Source organism: Rhinichthys klamathensis, unplaced genomic scaffold (genome assembly GCF_029890125.1).
Source record: "Rhinichthys klamathensis goyatoka isolate OS25496 unplaced genomic scaffold, OSU_Roscu_1.1 h1tg000605l_1, whole genome shotgun sequence".
NCBI lineage: Eukaryota > Metazoa > Chordata > Actinopteri > Cypriniformes > Leuciscidae > Rhinichthys > Rhinichthys klamathensis.
In genome coordinates, this window is record NW_026607060.1 from 1,235,281 (window position 1) to 1,251,771 (window position 16,491).

Genomic DNA, 16,491 nt, shown 5'->3' on the forward strand with positions numbered 1-16,491 from the left:
TTTGCCTCGGAGTCCACACACTACTGTACTGCATCATTACATGTCTTTGCGTTGGGGGTAAGGGGTAAACCAAGGAGCTCACGTACACTGTAAGGGGGCGTATGTTTAGGCTACGTCAGCGCTGCCAGCGTGGAGCGGAATGACACCAGGAAGTAGCACAATTCAATTGACTATACAAATAACCAAGAGAAAGGGTACCCGAGGTGGATTCTTGTGCTTTTTGGATTTGCTTCCCTAAAATACACAGCAAGCGACAACGCACAGGGACTAGTCCCTGCGACTGGGTTTTCAACATTGCATGGATAAACCGCCCGTGAAGGTAATGTAGAACAGTGCGTATCATTCCCTGAAGGACTCGCTCATTTGATTAAAGTGCAGGAAGCTTATTCTCTGTCATTGCTACAAGGAAAATGATGCGGAGATCTAACGTACTGGATTCATTTAAAGCCTCAATCGAGTATTTGCTATTAGTGCATAAAGCTCACCGTGATACTCACCGTCCTTTTTTTAGTAATGTGAAAATGAAATTTAGGCTTTAATAGAGATGGTGGTCAGCAAATCACAAAAAAATGGTGGTCTGCAAACCACTTTCGTGTGCAAAGTATCTCAACATCTAAAAACTGAAACAGTCACAAATCAGTTGTGTAGCATCATGCGTTGTGTTAGAACAGGATGCGCACGAGGATAAGGCATGACATTAGCTCACCAGATGAGTGCCCGTGTAATGGAATGAGCCTTGTCATCCGACAGGTTTTCATATCCTGTATATCAGGAATTATACATGTAGAACAGAGAAAGCTAGAATTAAGAGACCAATTTGACAAGTTACAAGTTAGCACAATTCACAAAATGCATTTATCAAGTCTACTAATAGTATTTTTTATTATTTAGTCAGTGTTTAAATGTATTGTTAAAACGCTCCATTATAACAAATGGACAGAGGCCTGAATGTTTTCTTTTTTCTCACATGCAGTGAAAGTGCCCTACAGGTGAAATATGAGTTTTGTTAAAGCATGAGGAATAATTTTATTTGATGTGAAAAGAAATGGGATATATAGCCATTGTCATGAAGTTAGCAAGTTATCCAGATTTTCAATGCAATGTCCTTCACGGGTAACCATATGCATTTTACTGTGTAATTTTAGATGATGGACCCTACACTTGCTGAGATGGGGAACCATCTTTCTGGTGCCATGAAGATTTTAGAAAGTGGAAAATTGTAAGACCTTTTGCATTACAACATTTTCAGTAATTGTTGTTATTACATTTAAATAGCTGTTCGCTACAAAGCTATCCTTATGACATGTTGACAGTATGTCCAGGGTTTTGTTTTACATATACCTAGTACCGTTGTATAACCATAATGTTGTGTGGATTTATTCAGGGAATCTGAACAGGGCAAAGAAAGAAGAAAGTTGAGTTGGAAAGACATTCCTGGACCCTTACAAGGAGAGTGAGTGAGACTCTAATTCTGTAAATCACATTTTACGTTTATAATGTGTCTTGTCTTGCTCTGTATTTATAAGGTATTTCATGGGGTTTGAAGTCAGTGCATATCAGCTATATTTACAAAACATTTCAAAGTCTTTCTTTTCTTCTTTCTTTTTCCATATATTTCCGACAGTGGACAGGATGTTGTTAGCATACTCCAGCTAGTCCAGAACCTGATGCATGGAGATGATGACCAGCAGGGTCATCGGTAGGTCACAGCATTATGGAGCTGTTTGGTTTGTAGATCTAAAACCAAGAAACAAATTCCTTAGGAATTTTAAATGTGTTTTTGACAATAGCTATTTTGAATTTATACACTTCTGTTCAAAAGTGTGGGATCAGGAAGATTTATATTTGCTCAGTTGCTTAACTATGTTCTTAAACTAATGCTTAAACTATGCTCAATATTAATAAAAGTAATAAATACTTTTGTTCAGCAAGGATGCATTCAATTTCTCAAAAGTGACAGTAAAGACATTTATAAAGTTACAAAAGATTTATATTACTGAAAATTCAGCTTTGACATCACAGGAATAAATTATATCTTAATATATATTAAAATAGAAAACTGTTCTTTTAAATTGTAATAATATTTTACAGTATTACTGTTTTACAGTATTTTGGATAAAATAAATGCAGCATTAATGAGCAATAAGACTTCTTCAAAACATAAAATACTCTTAAATTCTTTCTACAGACAAACTTTAAATAAAATACAAGGCAGAAAAGTCGCTTAGAGTAATGTTATTCAAAGGCTTTTTTTACTCATTAACCAAACCTGAATTAGTCTTAGGGTTGGTCTACAAGTTGACGCCACAACAGAACAGCTTAGAACCATTATATTGCACCGAGAGCATATGTAAACCCCTCTGTGACTGTGTGGTGTGATAAAACTATAAATGTCTGTTTAGCAGGATGCAGTATGTCGGAGAGCAGGGACACATGGCTCTGTTGGGACACAGTCTGGCCGCATATATCTCTGTTCTGGAACGAGAAAGATTGAGAAAGCTGACCACCCGCATCCTGTCGGACACCACTCTCTGGCTCTGCAGGCTTTTCAGGTACGCTCAAGTTCTCTCTGTAATCTCATGTGGTTGGTTTCGGGTGGATTTTCTTCTCCTTGTCATACAAACACATTTAAGTGATGTATAGAGATTTGTGTTAAAGAGGATTAATAAATCCATCTTTGGTTCATCTTAGCAAATTGTATAGGCTGTGTCTTTCACTTAAAAAAAGCCTAGGGGGCAAAACATCAAGCTTTTTATTATAACAGTGACTTTAAGGTGTAGTTCACCCAGAAATTAAAATTCTGTCATTAATAATTAAATTAATTAATTACTCACCCTCATGTCTTTCCAAACTCGACTTTCATTCATCTTCGGAACACAAATGAAGATCTTTTTGATGAAATCTGAGAGATTTCTGTCCCTCCGTTGACAGCTACGCAACTACCAAATCTGTGACACTTCAAAAAGTTCATAAAGAGATCGTAAAACTAATCCATATGAATTGAGCGGTTTAGTCCAAATTTTCTGAAGAGACTCGATCGCTTTATATGATGAACAGATTGAATTTAGGCTTTTATTTTGGACAATTTAGGCTTCTATGACTTAGGGGATTCTTTGACTTTAGCCCCTTTCACACAGCGCGTTGATCCAGGGAAATTGCCGTAAAATTGCTAGAGTGACTTCTGTGTAAACGCAAACACGTTCCGGGATTGATGCCGGGATGGGGACCTAGTAACATTGCCGGAACGCGCCCTGTGTGAACATCGCACGGGCCTTTCTACAACCTATGCTACATGGGGAACGAGCCACTCGGCAAACCCAGTGGCGCTACTGGGGAGTATGGACTCGTCTTCGTGTAGAAATGACGAACAGGAGTTTTCAGCAGAACTGACATCTGACAGGAGTTTTCACATCCTGACGTCACGTGTCTTTATGGGATCTTCTATGGGAAAGGAATCACTGGCAGTGTGAATGAACCAAAATCAAATGATCCCGGGACAAATCTCGGGACACATTATCCGTGTTTTTTCCGAAATCTCTGTGTGAAAGGGGCTTTAGTCTACTTTTTCCAGGGTGGTCCTATTATCACTTTACACAGAATAAATTCATGCTTTGAACTTTAGTGATTTTTGAAGAAATGTATGGTTTCCAATTTTCAGCAAATATTTATAATATATTGTAATGGCCAATAAATTATATTCAAAATGTTAAAAAGAGATGCTCTACCAACAAAAGATGAGGTGCAACCTAAAATCTAAAATTCATGACATGTCAGATGAAGGCCTTGACATTGGCTGAATTTCTTCAAGAGTGAGAGTAGATCTTTTTCGAGAGACCAAGAACGAGAGACCTTTTTCCAATTGACAAGAAATTAAATGAAAAATCTTGTTTCATCGAAAAAACAAAACAAAAACAAACATTAAAACCTGCTACTAGGGAATTCAGGCATGAAAACATTGTAGTGTACAGTATGAAAATGGAAATTCATCTTGGGATTTGGTAAATATTAAAGGGGTCATCGGATGCAAAAATCAATATGCCGTCATATTGGATGCAATATGATGTCATATTGCTCATGCTCTGCCCACGACCACTGACGTACTGTCCCGTATTAGCATATTTCCGCCCTTAGCCATTTGTATACACCATGGAAGAGAGGGGTGGGGTGAGCAGTTGCTCATTATCATTTAAAGAGACATGCACCGAAATGGGTTGCTGTGAACAGAGCTGTTTTTGAGGAGGTAAAAAGGGTGTTGTTTTACACAACCATTGAGGAATTTTAACATAAGTATGTAACAAACTTTACACGAAGACCCTAAAGAATCATACCAACTTGGGGAATATAGGCATCCGATGACCCCTTTAAAATATTTGAATGAATTATTTTTCATAGATATGAAAATGGCTCGGCATATTACCATGAAGATGATCGTGAGGGGCTGCTGAAGGTGTGTCGGCTAGTTATTAATACTCATTATGAGGAGTACGCTACAGAGGGCTTTACAGTGCTGAGCTCCAAACATCCTGTGATTTACCAAAGTGCTGCATGCAGACCTGGCCTGGGACAACATCTTTGCTGTCAGGTACAATGTCACCTCCACTTCACTTGTCTATGCTGCATGATCTGAAATGTTTCACATTACCACCACACTATATTAAAAAATGTGTGTGTGCGTTTGTGTAGTGATGGATACTATGTGCTATGATTTAGACAACTTTTTTTGTGTTTTCTTTTCAGCTAGGACTGCCTCTGTCAAGTCTTTGTATTGTGCCCTGTAACACCATGTTTGGCTCCTTGCATCAAATGGTAAGAATTTGTCTTTTGGTGAATACTGAAGGGAATACACTAGCTTTCAAAAGTTTTGGCTTGGTAAGATTTTTCTAAATGTTTTTTGAAAGAAATCTCATATGCTCAAAAATACACTAAAAACAGTAAAATATTTGATTTATATTTTAAAATGTCATTTATTCCAGCGACGACAAAGCTGATTTTTCATTACTTCAGTCTTTAGTGTCACACTATCCTTCAGAAATCATTCTAATATGACGATTTGCTGCTCAAGAAACATTTATTATTATTATCACTGTTGAAAACAGTTGTGCTGATTAATATTTCTATGGAAGCCGTGATGCATTTGATCAGGATTCTTTGATTAATAGAAAGTTCAAAAGTAAAGTAACTCTATAAATGTCTTTACTGTCACCTTCAGTTTAATGTATCCTTGCTGAATAAAAGTATTTCTTTAAAAAAAAAATCTCACTGATCCCCAAACTTTTGAACGATACTGTACATTTAAGAACAAACTAAACCAAGTAAAAGATAAACAAGGAATTTGCATTAGTGTATATGCAAAACAGTGCAGACATACACTAACATTAACACATTAAATAGAAAGACAAATGGAATTGAAACTCTTTGTTCAGAAAAGTAATGAGACCGTATTGATAAAATGAATAAAAGATGAGCTAAAATGGTGTGTTTTTCACTAAATTGTCTTTTTACAGGATGTTGCATTGCTTGACAAGCTCATCAAAGATGATCGCGAATCAGGGAAAGTTCCACTGCTGTTGATAGCGAATGCTGGTCGGTTTGCTATAGGACCTTATTTATTCAAGCAACTTAGTTTTTTGCATGCATTTGTTGATAGTCAATTTTGCAGGTGATCATTAATATTTAGTTAATCTCTCAGGAACGCCCGGTGCAGGTCACACAGACAAACTCAGTCGCCTGAAAGAGCTCTGCGTTCAGTACAACATGTGGCTCCATGTGGAGGGGTTGGTATCAGCTGGTTATATGTTATACGTGTATATATATATATATATATATATATATATATATATATATATATATATATATATATATATATATATATATATATATATATATATATATATGTGTGTGTGTGTTTAAATAAACAGATTTAATTAACAGATTTTGAACAGATATTGTTTAAATTGACTTTCTGTGGCATTCTTTTCAGGGTTAATTTGGCAACGCTTGCTCTTGGTCAGATCTCCTCCACTGTCACGGTATGTTGTGGGTTTTTTAGCACTCAAATGCCTGCATTTTCTTCCTGTTGTCAAGAATGTGCTCTAATTTTCTCCCTCTCACTCACTATCAAGGCGGCCACCAAGTGTGATAGTATGACTTTGACTCCAGGCCCGTGGCTGGGCCTGCCCGCTGTGCCCGCTGTCACTCTTTACAGACATGAGGATCCGGCCCTGGTAAGTTGGACCGTTAATATAAGGACCAATCGGCATTATACAGCGCATCATATGGAACTGTAATCCAGAGTTGTGATCATACAATGTGCAAATACCTCATGCTGTTTGTCTTGTCCTCCCTGCCGATTGGGGGCAGTCTCTCACAGCAGGTCTGACATCCAGCCAACCGGTGGAGAAGCTTCGGGCTTTGCCTCTCTGGCTGTCCCTTCAGTACCTTGGGCATGATGGGATTGTTGAGAGGATTAAGCATGCCTCTCAGCTAGTGAGTACCCTGCCAACTTCATTTAGATAATCCCATGCACTGTAGTGGGCGTAAAGTACTATAAACACTGCAAGATTTACTCTGAGCTTGTTGGGAATTGTTCTGTTTCTTTGTAGAGTCAACAGCTTTTGGAGCATTTGAAGACACTGGCTTCAATAAAAACCTCGGTAGGTAAACTTGTCTTGATCCATTCAGCTGTATGTCGGTACAGTATTTTACAGTTACACCACAGTCCTCACAAATAAGTATGTGAATTGAAAAGTATTTGAAGCTTCTGTGTATCAGTATTTCCTCTACCTGGAGTTGGTGTTGCTCCATCTATTTAATGATAGTTTTGTCTTCACTCGCCCCATGTTCTTCCAAACCCAAATAAATGTTTCTTCCATGGAACAAACACTAAATTTTAAAGTATCATAAAAGTATTCCATGTGATTGTGACCTATATTCTGAAGCCATACGATAGCTTCTGTGAGGAACAGATTCACTTGACAGCTTCGCTCAAATTCACATTCACAGAAAATGTTTGGTGAATAATTACTTGTATTATGGTTTGTTGTCACACAAAACTATTGTATAGCAGTGTTGTTATTGTTAATTAAAAGTAAAACTATTAAAAATCGTTTTAATTAATTGAAATAAAGCTATAAATATAAGAAACACTTAACCTTAAAGCACTTAAATGAAAAGTAGAAATGTTGCTTTGCAAACTACCTGAAAAAAAATAAGTTATTGTACTAGAAACAGAAAATAAAAAATAAAAATGACAAACACATAAAATTACTAAAACTTAAACTAAAATTAAAACTAAAAAGCTGATTTAAAATATTAATAAATGCTATAATTGTATATAAATAAAATAAAAATAACAATGTTGTATGGCTTCCAAAGGCATAAAAGGATAGTACACGAGTCGACTACTTTTAAGATACTTTTATTGTGCTTTTTTCCCATTCCCATTTTGAAGTTCGCAGCCCATGTTCCCATTTACTTTCATTATATGGGAAAGAGCAATCACAATATGCTTTAAAAATTCACCTATTGTGTTCCATGGAAGAAAGAAAGTCGATGGGTTGGGAATGACTTGAAAGTGAGTAAATGACCCAACTTTTCATTTACTAGTGACCTTTTTCTTAAAATGTTGATGATATTATCATCACTGATAGACATTTCTGCCATTTAAAACCATACTATATCACAGTGCTAAAATATGTCAGCTGAAAATGAATATATCAGGTAGAATTGGTAGATATTATGTACACTTTTTATTTGAAGCTTTTTGAAAAATTTCTTCTATTATATCAGTGGCCCACTTTTTCCTTTCAGTCAGAGAATCTAGGCTTAAACCTTAAAAGCAAACACCTCTGTTCTGTGTCACCACCATTAGGATATCCTTGACAGCGAGGTGTCTCTCCTCGAGGCTTTGCGCATGGTAAAGAGCAGAGTGTTTGTCATATGTATGTTGGCGGTGTGGTTTGTGACCGTCAGCAATGTGTGCAGCTCTTATACTGTATACATAGTGTGTTAGTGAGCGTGGGTACCTTGGTTTCAGGATGTGGTGTCTCATTCCCGGGTCCCTCCCATCTCCGGGGGCTCACTGCGGGACGTGCTGGGCTCTCTTATACTCTCTATTGTAGGTGGGACCAACCCTCTGCTTGCTTGATCCCACTCCACTCCTCCCTATCACCTGCGCTGTTTCTCCACTGTTCCCTCCCTCCCTCACCATGTCCACCCATAAGTGCTGGTGCTCAGTTTAAAGGCTTTTACTCCTGTAAAGGCCTGCCAGTGCCACAGGCATGTGCAAACAACATTTAGGAAATGTCACTTCACAGAGCTTGATGACTTGCTGGGCATCAATGCTGGACCTCGCTTTAGAGCAATGATGAGCCATCCTGGGAAATAAGCAGAATTCTTTAAAATGGCCTTTGTGAGAGATGGAGCAAATATGATGTTCCTGTGTGTAATACTAACACTCGTACTATAAGAGTTTCTTCAGAATAAAGTTATTCATACGTTAGATGTGACTATATACGTAGCTAAAACAGGAACCACATTACAACGTTTATTTAATGTTTTTAAGAGGCTCAATGAAGTCATTTGTTCATAAAACAAATCTTACATTTGTTTAAATGGCTTAGACAGAAAAAAAAATCACTTGGATGATATTTTTAAGGTTTTTATTTTTATTTCCTTTATTATCCTCTATTTCTCTGTTAATTTACATATGTGGTGGTTAGACTTTTATTCATGAAAATGTCATTTAAGAAGCATAATTTAATTAATTAGATGCTTTTCTTAGTTATAGCAAAGGTTCCAGCAGCACTAATGCATGACTTAATGTCATGCGCCACATTGTCCAGATTGACCTGTCAAACCTGTAGCTAGCAAACAAAAAGCCTCTCCATGACATTGCATCACAGCATTAAAAAAAAACAATTGTCACAATAACATGTTAGTGCTCTGCTCACAGCATGACATTAAGGCCTCCTGTAATAAATGCTCAGATGTGTCACAGGTGTTTTGAGACCCCGTCCCCACCCTCTGTGTCTCTCTGATGTTTGTAGGTGGAGGATGAACTGAATTCTCCCGTGGTGGTGTTCAGGTTTTCACAAGACAACAGCGCTCGTAAGTTTCCTTTCCTCGTTTGTGTGTATATGGTTCTATGTGTATATAAATGTATATTGGTTGTGTGCATAGTTGCACTTTATTTTAAGGTGTCTTTGTTACACTGTATTTATACATTTAAGTACTGAGTAATTTTTTTATTAATTAACCACATGTACTTACTAAAGGGTTAGGTTTTGGTTTAGGGTTAGTTGCATGTAGTTATGCATAATTTATAGTTATTATTATTATTATTATTATAGTAACTGCATGTAACATGTAACAAGAACACCGTAAAATAAAGCGTTACCCTTTTAATCAGCAAGGATGGATTAAATTCAAAATGTAAGTGACATTAAAGACATTTATAATGTTACAAAAGATTTAATATTATTTCATAATATTATTGTTTTTACTATTATTTTTGACCAAGTAAATGCAGCCTTGGTAAACATAAGAGACTACTTTCAAACTTCTGAATAGTGGTGTGTGTGTGTGTGTATATATATCTCTAACAGCCAAAAACTCTCATTTTCAGCCTCGAGTGGCGGCTCAGTAGAAGGATATTTTGCGGGAGAGAGAGATATCATTGATGCCCTTAACAGATGGGTAAATGCTTCTGTCACTAACAATATATTATAGGAAATAAGTAAGTTGTGAAATAAGTAAGCTGTGAGGATGTATACTGCCCTACAAAGGCAAAGTGCAGTAACTACATATTTGGTCAAAATTGAGTTTAGACTGAAAATGGGCTTCATAACACCTCCTTTGTCTTGTGACAAAAGCTCTTGGTCCAACTGGGTCCCGTTTTAGAGAAATCACTATGTCAAATTTGCAGTAACTACGAAATCCAACCTAATACCGAGGCTAACCGCAGTAAGTGTAGATACTACGTTCTGCCTGTGTTTACCTGGCTTTGACGCAGATACTGCGGTCTGCCTAGTAGCCCCATCCAAAACATTCCATCACACACACCACAAACACGATAGCTGCTAGAAATATATGGTAAAACTGACACAAATATCATGGCACAATCCCGAGGAAAAACCATGGTGGAACTTGCTTTGAAACGCAAGTATCCAAACAACGGTAGGAAGATTGATAACATATGAACAACTAACCAGTCAAATAACATCTAAATCTATTAATTATCATAAGCCGGTTTAATAGCGAGCCGCTAGCATATTAAACCATTTTAGCCTACCTGCTCCCTTGAAGACTGTAACATCTATCCAGTCTGGAAATGCTGTCATAATCCAAATACGATCCCGTCACTGTTCTGTTTCTTGCCTTCATTTCTTCTTAAGCTATTTTCGTTTCAGGCAGCTAGTCCAATTGTTGTGAAGTTAACAAGATTACATTTAGTTAGTCGACTGGAGCAAAGTCACTGTTAGTTTAGCATTCTAGTGCTAGCCGATCTCCTGAGGAGAGCCGTGTAGCACCTGCAGCCGCAAGGACAGTCTTGAATTAAATGTCACTTTATCTTGGTTGTTTACTTCTCATTACACACGCTACATCACATGGTTTAGGTAAAATATCGCGTTGTTTAATTGATAGCCAATGAAGTTCAAGCTGAAAGTCATGGAAGTTGCGAAATAACCATCGAGATCAGTCGACTTTTTCCGTTCATATCTTCTACTCTCAATGATTACATTGGCAGTCACTTATTTTGACGTTAATAATTAACGGTTATATCTAGGCTGTTCTGTTTATTGTTCTGTTTTGGTATTTAATGAATGAATTTTCTATTAAAATGAAAATCCACAAACCAAAATACCATTGATTGTGTGTAAAATGTTAAGGATGTTTGGAAAAATGACAATGTTGATGACAAAAAAATGTTTAGGACTGCGATGTGACAGGGACATTAGGACAAAAAATTATTATTGAAGGTTACAAGCAATTTCAATACTCTCAACCTATTATAAACATCTATAAACAAGCCACAAAACAGATTAAAAGACATAAGGAATACAAAAATGTGGAAGTCTGAACACATCTAAATTGTAGATACTGCACTTTGCTTTTGTAATAGTGCTCTAGTTGATCAAGGTAATTCAAAGGCAGAGTGCAGTATCTACATTTTTGGGGTCAAAGGTCATATCATTGGTCTTTTTTTATATATATATAATTTTCCTTCCTAAAAAGGTATCAATTGAAAGTATCAACACTATTGGACCTGCTACATGTTGGACTGGCCAGTATGAAAACTTTAGAGGCATTTTTCTCAGTTTCAATGGTGGCGTAGTTACTGCACTTAGCCTTTGTAGGGCAGTATAATAGAATGCAGTGCGACCTGTATATACACCGTAGATGGTTTTGTTACAAACGAGTGACCCGACTTCTTTGATCTGATTTGACAGTTGGGTGAGCAGTTGGCGCAGCAGGTTCCCCTCAGTGGCGTAGATGTGGTTGAGCTGGAAGATGAGGGCACATGTGTTCGTTTCAGCCCCCTCATGACCGCTGCAGGTAAGACATTTGGGAGATAATTAAAAATCTGGAATGCTAACACACTGAAACTGGAGCTTTTCTTATAATTATGTGGGTTAAACTAAGAAGAATAGGCCGCCTATATAATGTATATATATATATATATATATATATGTACAGTATATGCAGTATATATATATAGTTAGTTATATACATGTGTGTATATATATTGTTGCTTGCAATAAACTGAATTTTGTCAAAATACATGTCTACCTTTGAATGGCTGGGCAAACAAACATATGTGTCATTCTGAGCATGGCAAGTAAAAGCTGTTTTCTTTGGCCAAAATTTCTCACACATTTTTAACAGGCTAATTTTGTAGTAATGAGACCTAATTCATGTTGCCATGTTCATGCTAACAATGGTGGTGGTATATGTGTGTGTAGCCCTTGGCACTCAGGAGAATGATGTGGCGGCACTGGTGGAGAAGCTGGGAGAGATGATTCCAGTCCTGTGCTGCACCCTACGCTTCAGACAGGACTTCAAGGATGAGGTGCTACAGCAAGCTTCACTCTCATACATTGAGGACCTGAGCTGGCCTGGTCTTGGAGTTGTGAGGTGAGACTCTGGAGTCAACCTTGACCCTAATTTCAGATATTCCCTCGTTCCGAGAAAGAAGGAAACTTTCCTTATTGCACGTTTCCACAGTGCCTGACAGGTTTTTTTTTTTTTTTTTTTTTTTTATCAGGTATGAGCCCAGAAACACAGACCTTGATGAAGATAAGAGACAACAAAGGGTGGAGAAGATCAACAGTGAATTGCTTAAGAAACTGATGGAGCTTGATACAGACCTGGAGTTCTCTTGTGGTAAATGACTAATGCTCCTATGATTGACAGTTGTAGCATTGCTTTTAAATTCACATGAATTCTGTGACCTCAAAACTGCTGTCTTGTGTCCAGGTCCTGAGTTTTGTGAAGAAACTAATGGCATATTTATTGGAATGGCAACTGAAGACCTGGATGTGGCAGAGTTGGTGGAAACTATAGGATCTGTTGGAAGAGACATTGAGGAAAGTGGAAAGGTATGCATTCATTTTTTTTTGTTTAATAATTTGAGTAGACACCGAATATTAGATAAATAATTAGAAATAATGCATCTGTTTGTGCCTAGTTGTTTGAGAACATGACTGAGGTCGTGAGAAGAGGCATTCAGGAAGCTGAGCTGCAGCTTCAGAAAGCAAATGAAGAGAAACTTATTGAGGAGGTGAGTGCATATGTGTAAGTAGACCGTGGAGTCCAAAATTCTGAGACCAAAAAAACTTCTTTAACCCTGAAAATAAACAAATTTCAGGATTCTGAAATAGTTAAAGCTGCAGTCGGCAAGTCTGGCAGATTGAGTGGACTTAGGCAAAATTTTGAATGTTTACAACTCTCATGGCCCTCCCCCACTATCAACGAATACCCTCCCACCGAGTTCATGCTCGTCAGTGCGTGTGCACCAGGTTATCTGTGAACGCGCCCGTCTCATCAGCATCCATCAACACCATGGAGTATTTGGAGGTATGCTGTCCTGGCTAATCTACCGATAGATTGCAATTGCTAACAACATTTATACTCTAAATGAGCTTACTTGATTTTCCGCCATCACTCTTCGTTACTGCGCGAACTTCCGCGAACTTCAGGCGTGTGCATGTGATTGTAATGTGCGCGAGGGGTGGCGTGTGCCCGATCTGTGATTGACAGTCAGATCTCACACCCCCCTGCGCTGATTGGACCCAATGATCCGGGAGATGTGGATTTTTGCAAAAAAAAAAACACACGCTCCAGGTTGAGTTAGAAGCTCGGTTTTTTTTCTAAAGCCACTTTATTTATGTTGTTCTGTCAGATTATAGTGTCGATCTCGCTGAATATTATCAAAAAAAATTCGCCGACGGCAGCTTTAAACCAAAGAAAGTTTATTGCAAGTTTCGGCACTTAATTTCTAGGAAAAATAAGTCAATATTACCCTGTTTACACCGTGTATTAAGATGCATTTTGGTCGATCAGAAGTAGACGAGGGAGACACATTCCTGTTTATACCTGGTGTTTTAATTCGTCTCTTTTGTCCAGTTTCAACCAATACTGTCCTGATTTCCTCAAGGGGAGGGCCTATGGGTGGGTATGGACTTTATGGACTTTTTCAGATCTTTCAATCTAATGGATGAAATGAGCTCATGCAATTTACATATGAACGCGAAATGAGAGGACGGGAAAACACACAGAGAGCAGCAGCTTTTGTTTCTGCTCTGACAGGTGCAAGACCACAGCGAACAAAGTGAATGCGTGTTAGAAATCAGGAATGGTGAGAGAACATTGTGCTTTGTACGTTGTGCTTCTTCAAACCAAACTTGGGTCTTCAGCCAAAGTTTAAATCCCGTCTGGCTAGCGCGCTTCCCATAAGGTTTACGCATTAGGTCAGTGGCCGGAGAGCAGACGTCTTTTGTGGCTGTTTAAACACATTCGGCCACATGAGCGTCTACACTACGAAAGCAATCCAGTCGAATGGATTTTCAACTAACTCTGGAATTGGTCGAAAGTGGACATGCTCAAAACGTTTTGGACCCCCGTTTACACATGTATTTAGTGTCGTCCACTTGTGATCCGATCGACCAAAACGCATCTTAATACCAGGTGTAAACAGGGCCTATGTGATATTGATCATGTGACTCCTTTTTCAGATGGTCAAATGTTCTTGTTTCCGTTGAAGATGCTCTTTAAATCATTCTCAAATCATGATGGAGAACATGATCATCGTGTTTTACAATAAACAAAAGAGACAAACCAAATAGACATTTAGAAATTCAGTTCAACTTCTCAAATTGTAATTCTGATTATATAATGTTTAATAAATAAATATAATAATAAATGTTAATAATTATAACATGTATTCAATCAAAAAATAAAGGAAAGTAGTTTCGTGAAATTCCTTTTCTGATTAAATAGACAATAAATCATTCCAATAGAGATTATGTTGATGTGTAATTTTTCTCCATTTATTTTTTAGGGCGTACTTCGACAAATTCCTCTAGTGGGCTCTGTGCTTAACTGGTTCTCCCCGGTTCAGGCCTCTGTCAAAGGAAGAACTTTTAACCTAGCTGAAGGTATATATGTGCTAAAAATGTTTTCTAATGAAATTGTCAAGAGAACTTGTAGTTTTCAGGTTTGTATACAGTATCTATTTTTTTCTCCATAGGTTGTCTGGACAGCACCGAGCCTGTTTATTCCATAAAAGCCCAGATGAATACAGAAGCTTCCCCTGATTCCCCCAAGTCCAGCACCAAACGGTTTCCAGGTAACATCTTGATCTAAGATCAGTATGACCCTAATTACACCGAATAACTCAGCGTCCACAAAATAATGAAATTATCATTATTTGAAATTAGAATTATTCATCAATGTCTTTCAATGATGTTCACAGAACTCTCAGGTTAATCATACCATGTGATTCACAGGCCAAAAACTCTTCCGGCGGCATGGAGCAGGCTCAGACTCTATCAGTGATACCAGCTCTGTCAGCCAGCTCGAAGAATCGTTCAGGGAAACAGCACAGGTGCAGGTCACTGATGTGGAGGAGGCGGAGGTCCCTCAGGAGAATCCTGCACACATACCGGAGGATGCAGCTTCATCCGACCAGCGTGTGCCAGAGGGACAAGAGACAGAGAGTGTAGACAACCTTAGATAAGACCACTTCTAAATGGTTGCTCATGAGGTTTGCTCTATATAACAGAGGAATATGTGTCCATGACCTTGATGCTTTTGAGGAAACCACTTTTGAAATTAAGAAAAGAAGCAGCTTTAAATGCAAATAACAAAACACTGGAATTTCATGAAAATAATGTCTAAATATGTCTAAATCTCACATCCCTTATTAGATAATCAATTGCACTTTTTTAAAGTTTGGTTAATCATATGTTATAGGGTCTGCTCACAGTTCTTTATGTGCACTGCCAATATATTCTACCATTATGGGTGGCAGTACTTACGTTTTGATTTTGAACGCTTATCTTTGTCATCTACAGGCCTGTCTGACAGGTTTTCTGATCCGTTTCCACACATTATTTACACAACGAAAGGGCTATTGTGGCCTTACCGTCATGATTATTAATGTCAAAATGTCTTGTTTGCCAAAAGCTGGTCTTGCTTTCTGTGCTCTCTAAAGGCAGATGTTTAAGAAGGAAAGTTGATGCTTGAAGACTCTGTTTCTTGCAGCTGTTTCTAATCAAATGATAGCCTTATTGCACTTTTATGTACAGAATGTCACACTTTAATCAGAACAGCAGAATATTTATTTATCCTATAAATAATTATCTTGGAGAACATTAGGCTATTTAGAGACATGAGTAACATTTGCTGTGTCTAAAATAAGTTCAAATCAAACAGATACCCATCCAGCACTTTTGGTTTTACCAATAGTGAAATGATTATTAGACTGCTCTCACTGTGAAGAATGTTTCAGAGATGTCTCTTTGAGTAATTGTTACATTTTTTTTGGATGTTTATGAAGGCTACACATAATGTTCTAAAATGAAGATCCTTATTTGTTGTTTACACCAATGTTAATGGTTTTAGCACACAAAAAAGCATTGCTACTGGGGAAATGTAGTTTCATTTAGTGTATGAATATTGTGTGAATTATACATGAGAAGAAATTCACTACAGTTATATCACATCCATCCATATTTTTGAGGGGCATAAAGTGCTCTTTCTGTAACTTTGCTTCCTTACTAAATGTAATTGTAGTCTGCTCATCTTTTTTCAAAATGATTCTGTCTTAACTGGTGCAATAAATAATTGGGATTTTCTTTGGGGGAAATGAGTACTGACTTATTGTGTCAAACGTAAGAAGAGTGTTTTTTATAATTAAAATTGTATTTTACAATGAGCAGTTATGTAAATGACAATAAAGAAAATGCTAAAATACGACTTGAGTGTTTT

At 37.6% G+C, this 16,491-nt stretch overlaps 1 protein-coding gene across 5 annotated transcripts; it reads left to right on the forward strand.

The window, feature by feature from the left end:
• Positions 1-115: 115 nt before the first annotated feature.
• On the forward strand, positions 116-16,291 carry pdxdc1 (pyridoxal-dependent decarboxylase domain containing 1). 5 transcript variants are annotated; one of them, XM_056240656.1, is made up of 24 exons: positions 116-319; positions 1,146-1,219; positions 1,385-1,453; positions 1,625-1,699; positions 2,403-2,552; positions 4,393-4,582; positions 4,738-4,806; positions 5,505-5,583; positions 5,690-5,774; positions 5,981-6,029; positions 6,123-6,224; positions 6,361-6,486; positions 6,603-6,653; positions 8,036-8,116; positions 9,048-9,108; positions 9,626-9,696; positions 11,451-11,556; positions 11,964-12,135; positions 12,266-12,384; positions 12,478-12,599; positions 12,689-12,781; positions 14,561-14,657; positions 14,750-14,848; positions 15,009-16,291. In XM_056240656.1, the coding sequence occupies exons 1-24, from the start codon at positions 299-301 to the stop codon at positions 15,236-15,238; spliced, it is 2,391 nt and encodes a 796-aa protein (XP_056096631.1). In that variant the 5' UTR covers positions 116-298; the 3' UTR covers positions 15,239-16,291. The 5 variants fall into 5 exon arrangements, with proteins under 5 accessions (XP_056096631.1, XP_056096632.1, XP_056096633.1 ...); XM_056240657.1 differs by having other exon boundaries at positions 2,406-2,552; XM_056240658.1 differs by lacking the exon at positions 8,036-8,116 and adding an exon at positions 7,871-7,915 and having other exon boundaries at positions 117-319.
• The last annotated feature ends 200 nt before the right edge of the window (positions 16,292-16,491 follow it).

Excerpts from the sequence above, each read along its gene's own strand:
- pdxdc1 (XM_056240656.1), top strand. The coding sequence starts at position 299 with ATGGATAAACCGCCCGTGAAG. Across the intron at positions 1,220-1,384 it reads ATTTTAGAAAGTGGAAAATT|GGAATCTGAACAGGGCAAAG; the intron begins GTAAGACCTTTT and ends GGATTTATTCAG. Across the intron at positions 9,109-9,625 it reads TTCACAAGACAACAGCGCTC|CCTCGAGTGGCGGCTCAGTA; the intron begins GTAAGTTTCCTT and ends TCTCATTTTCAG.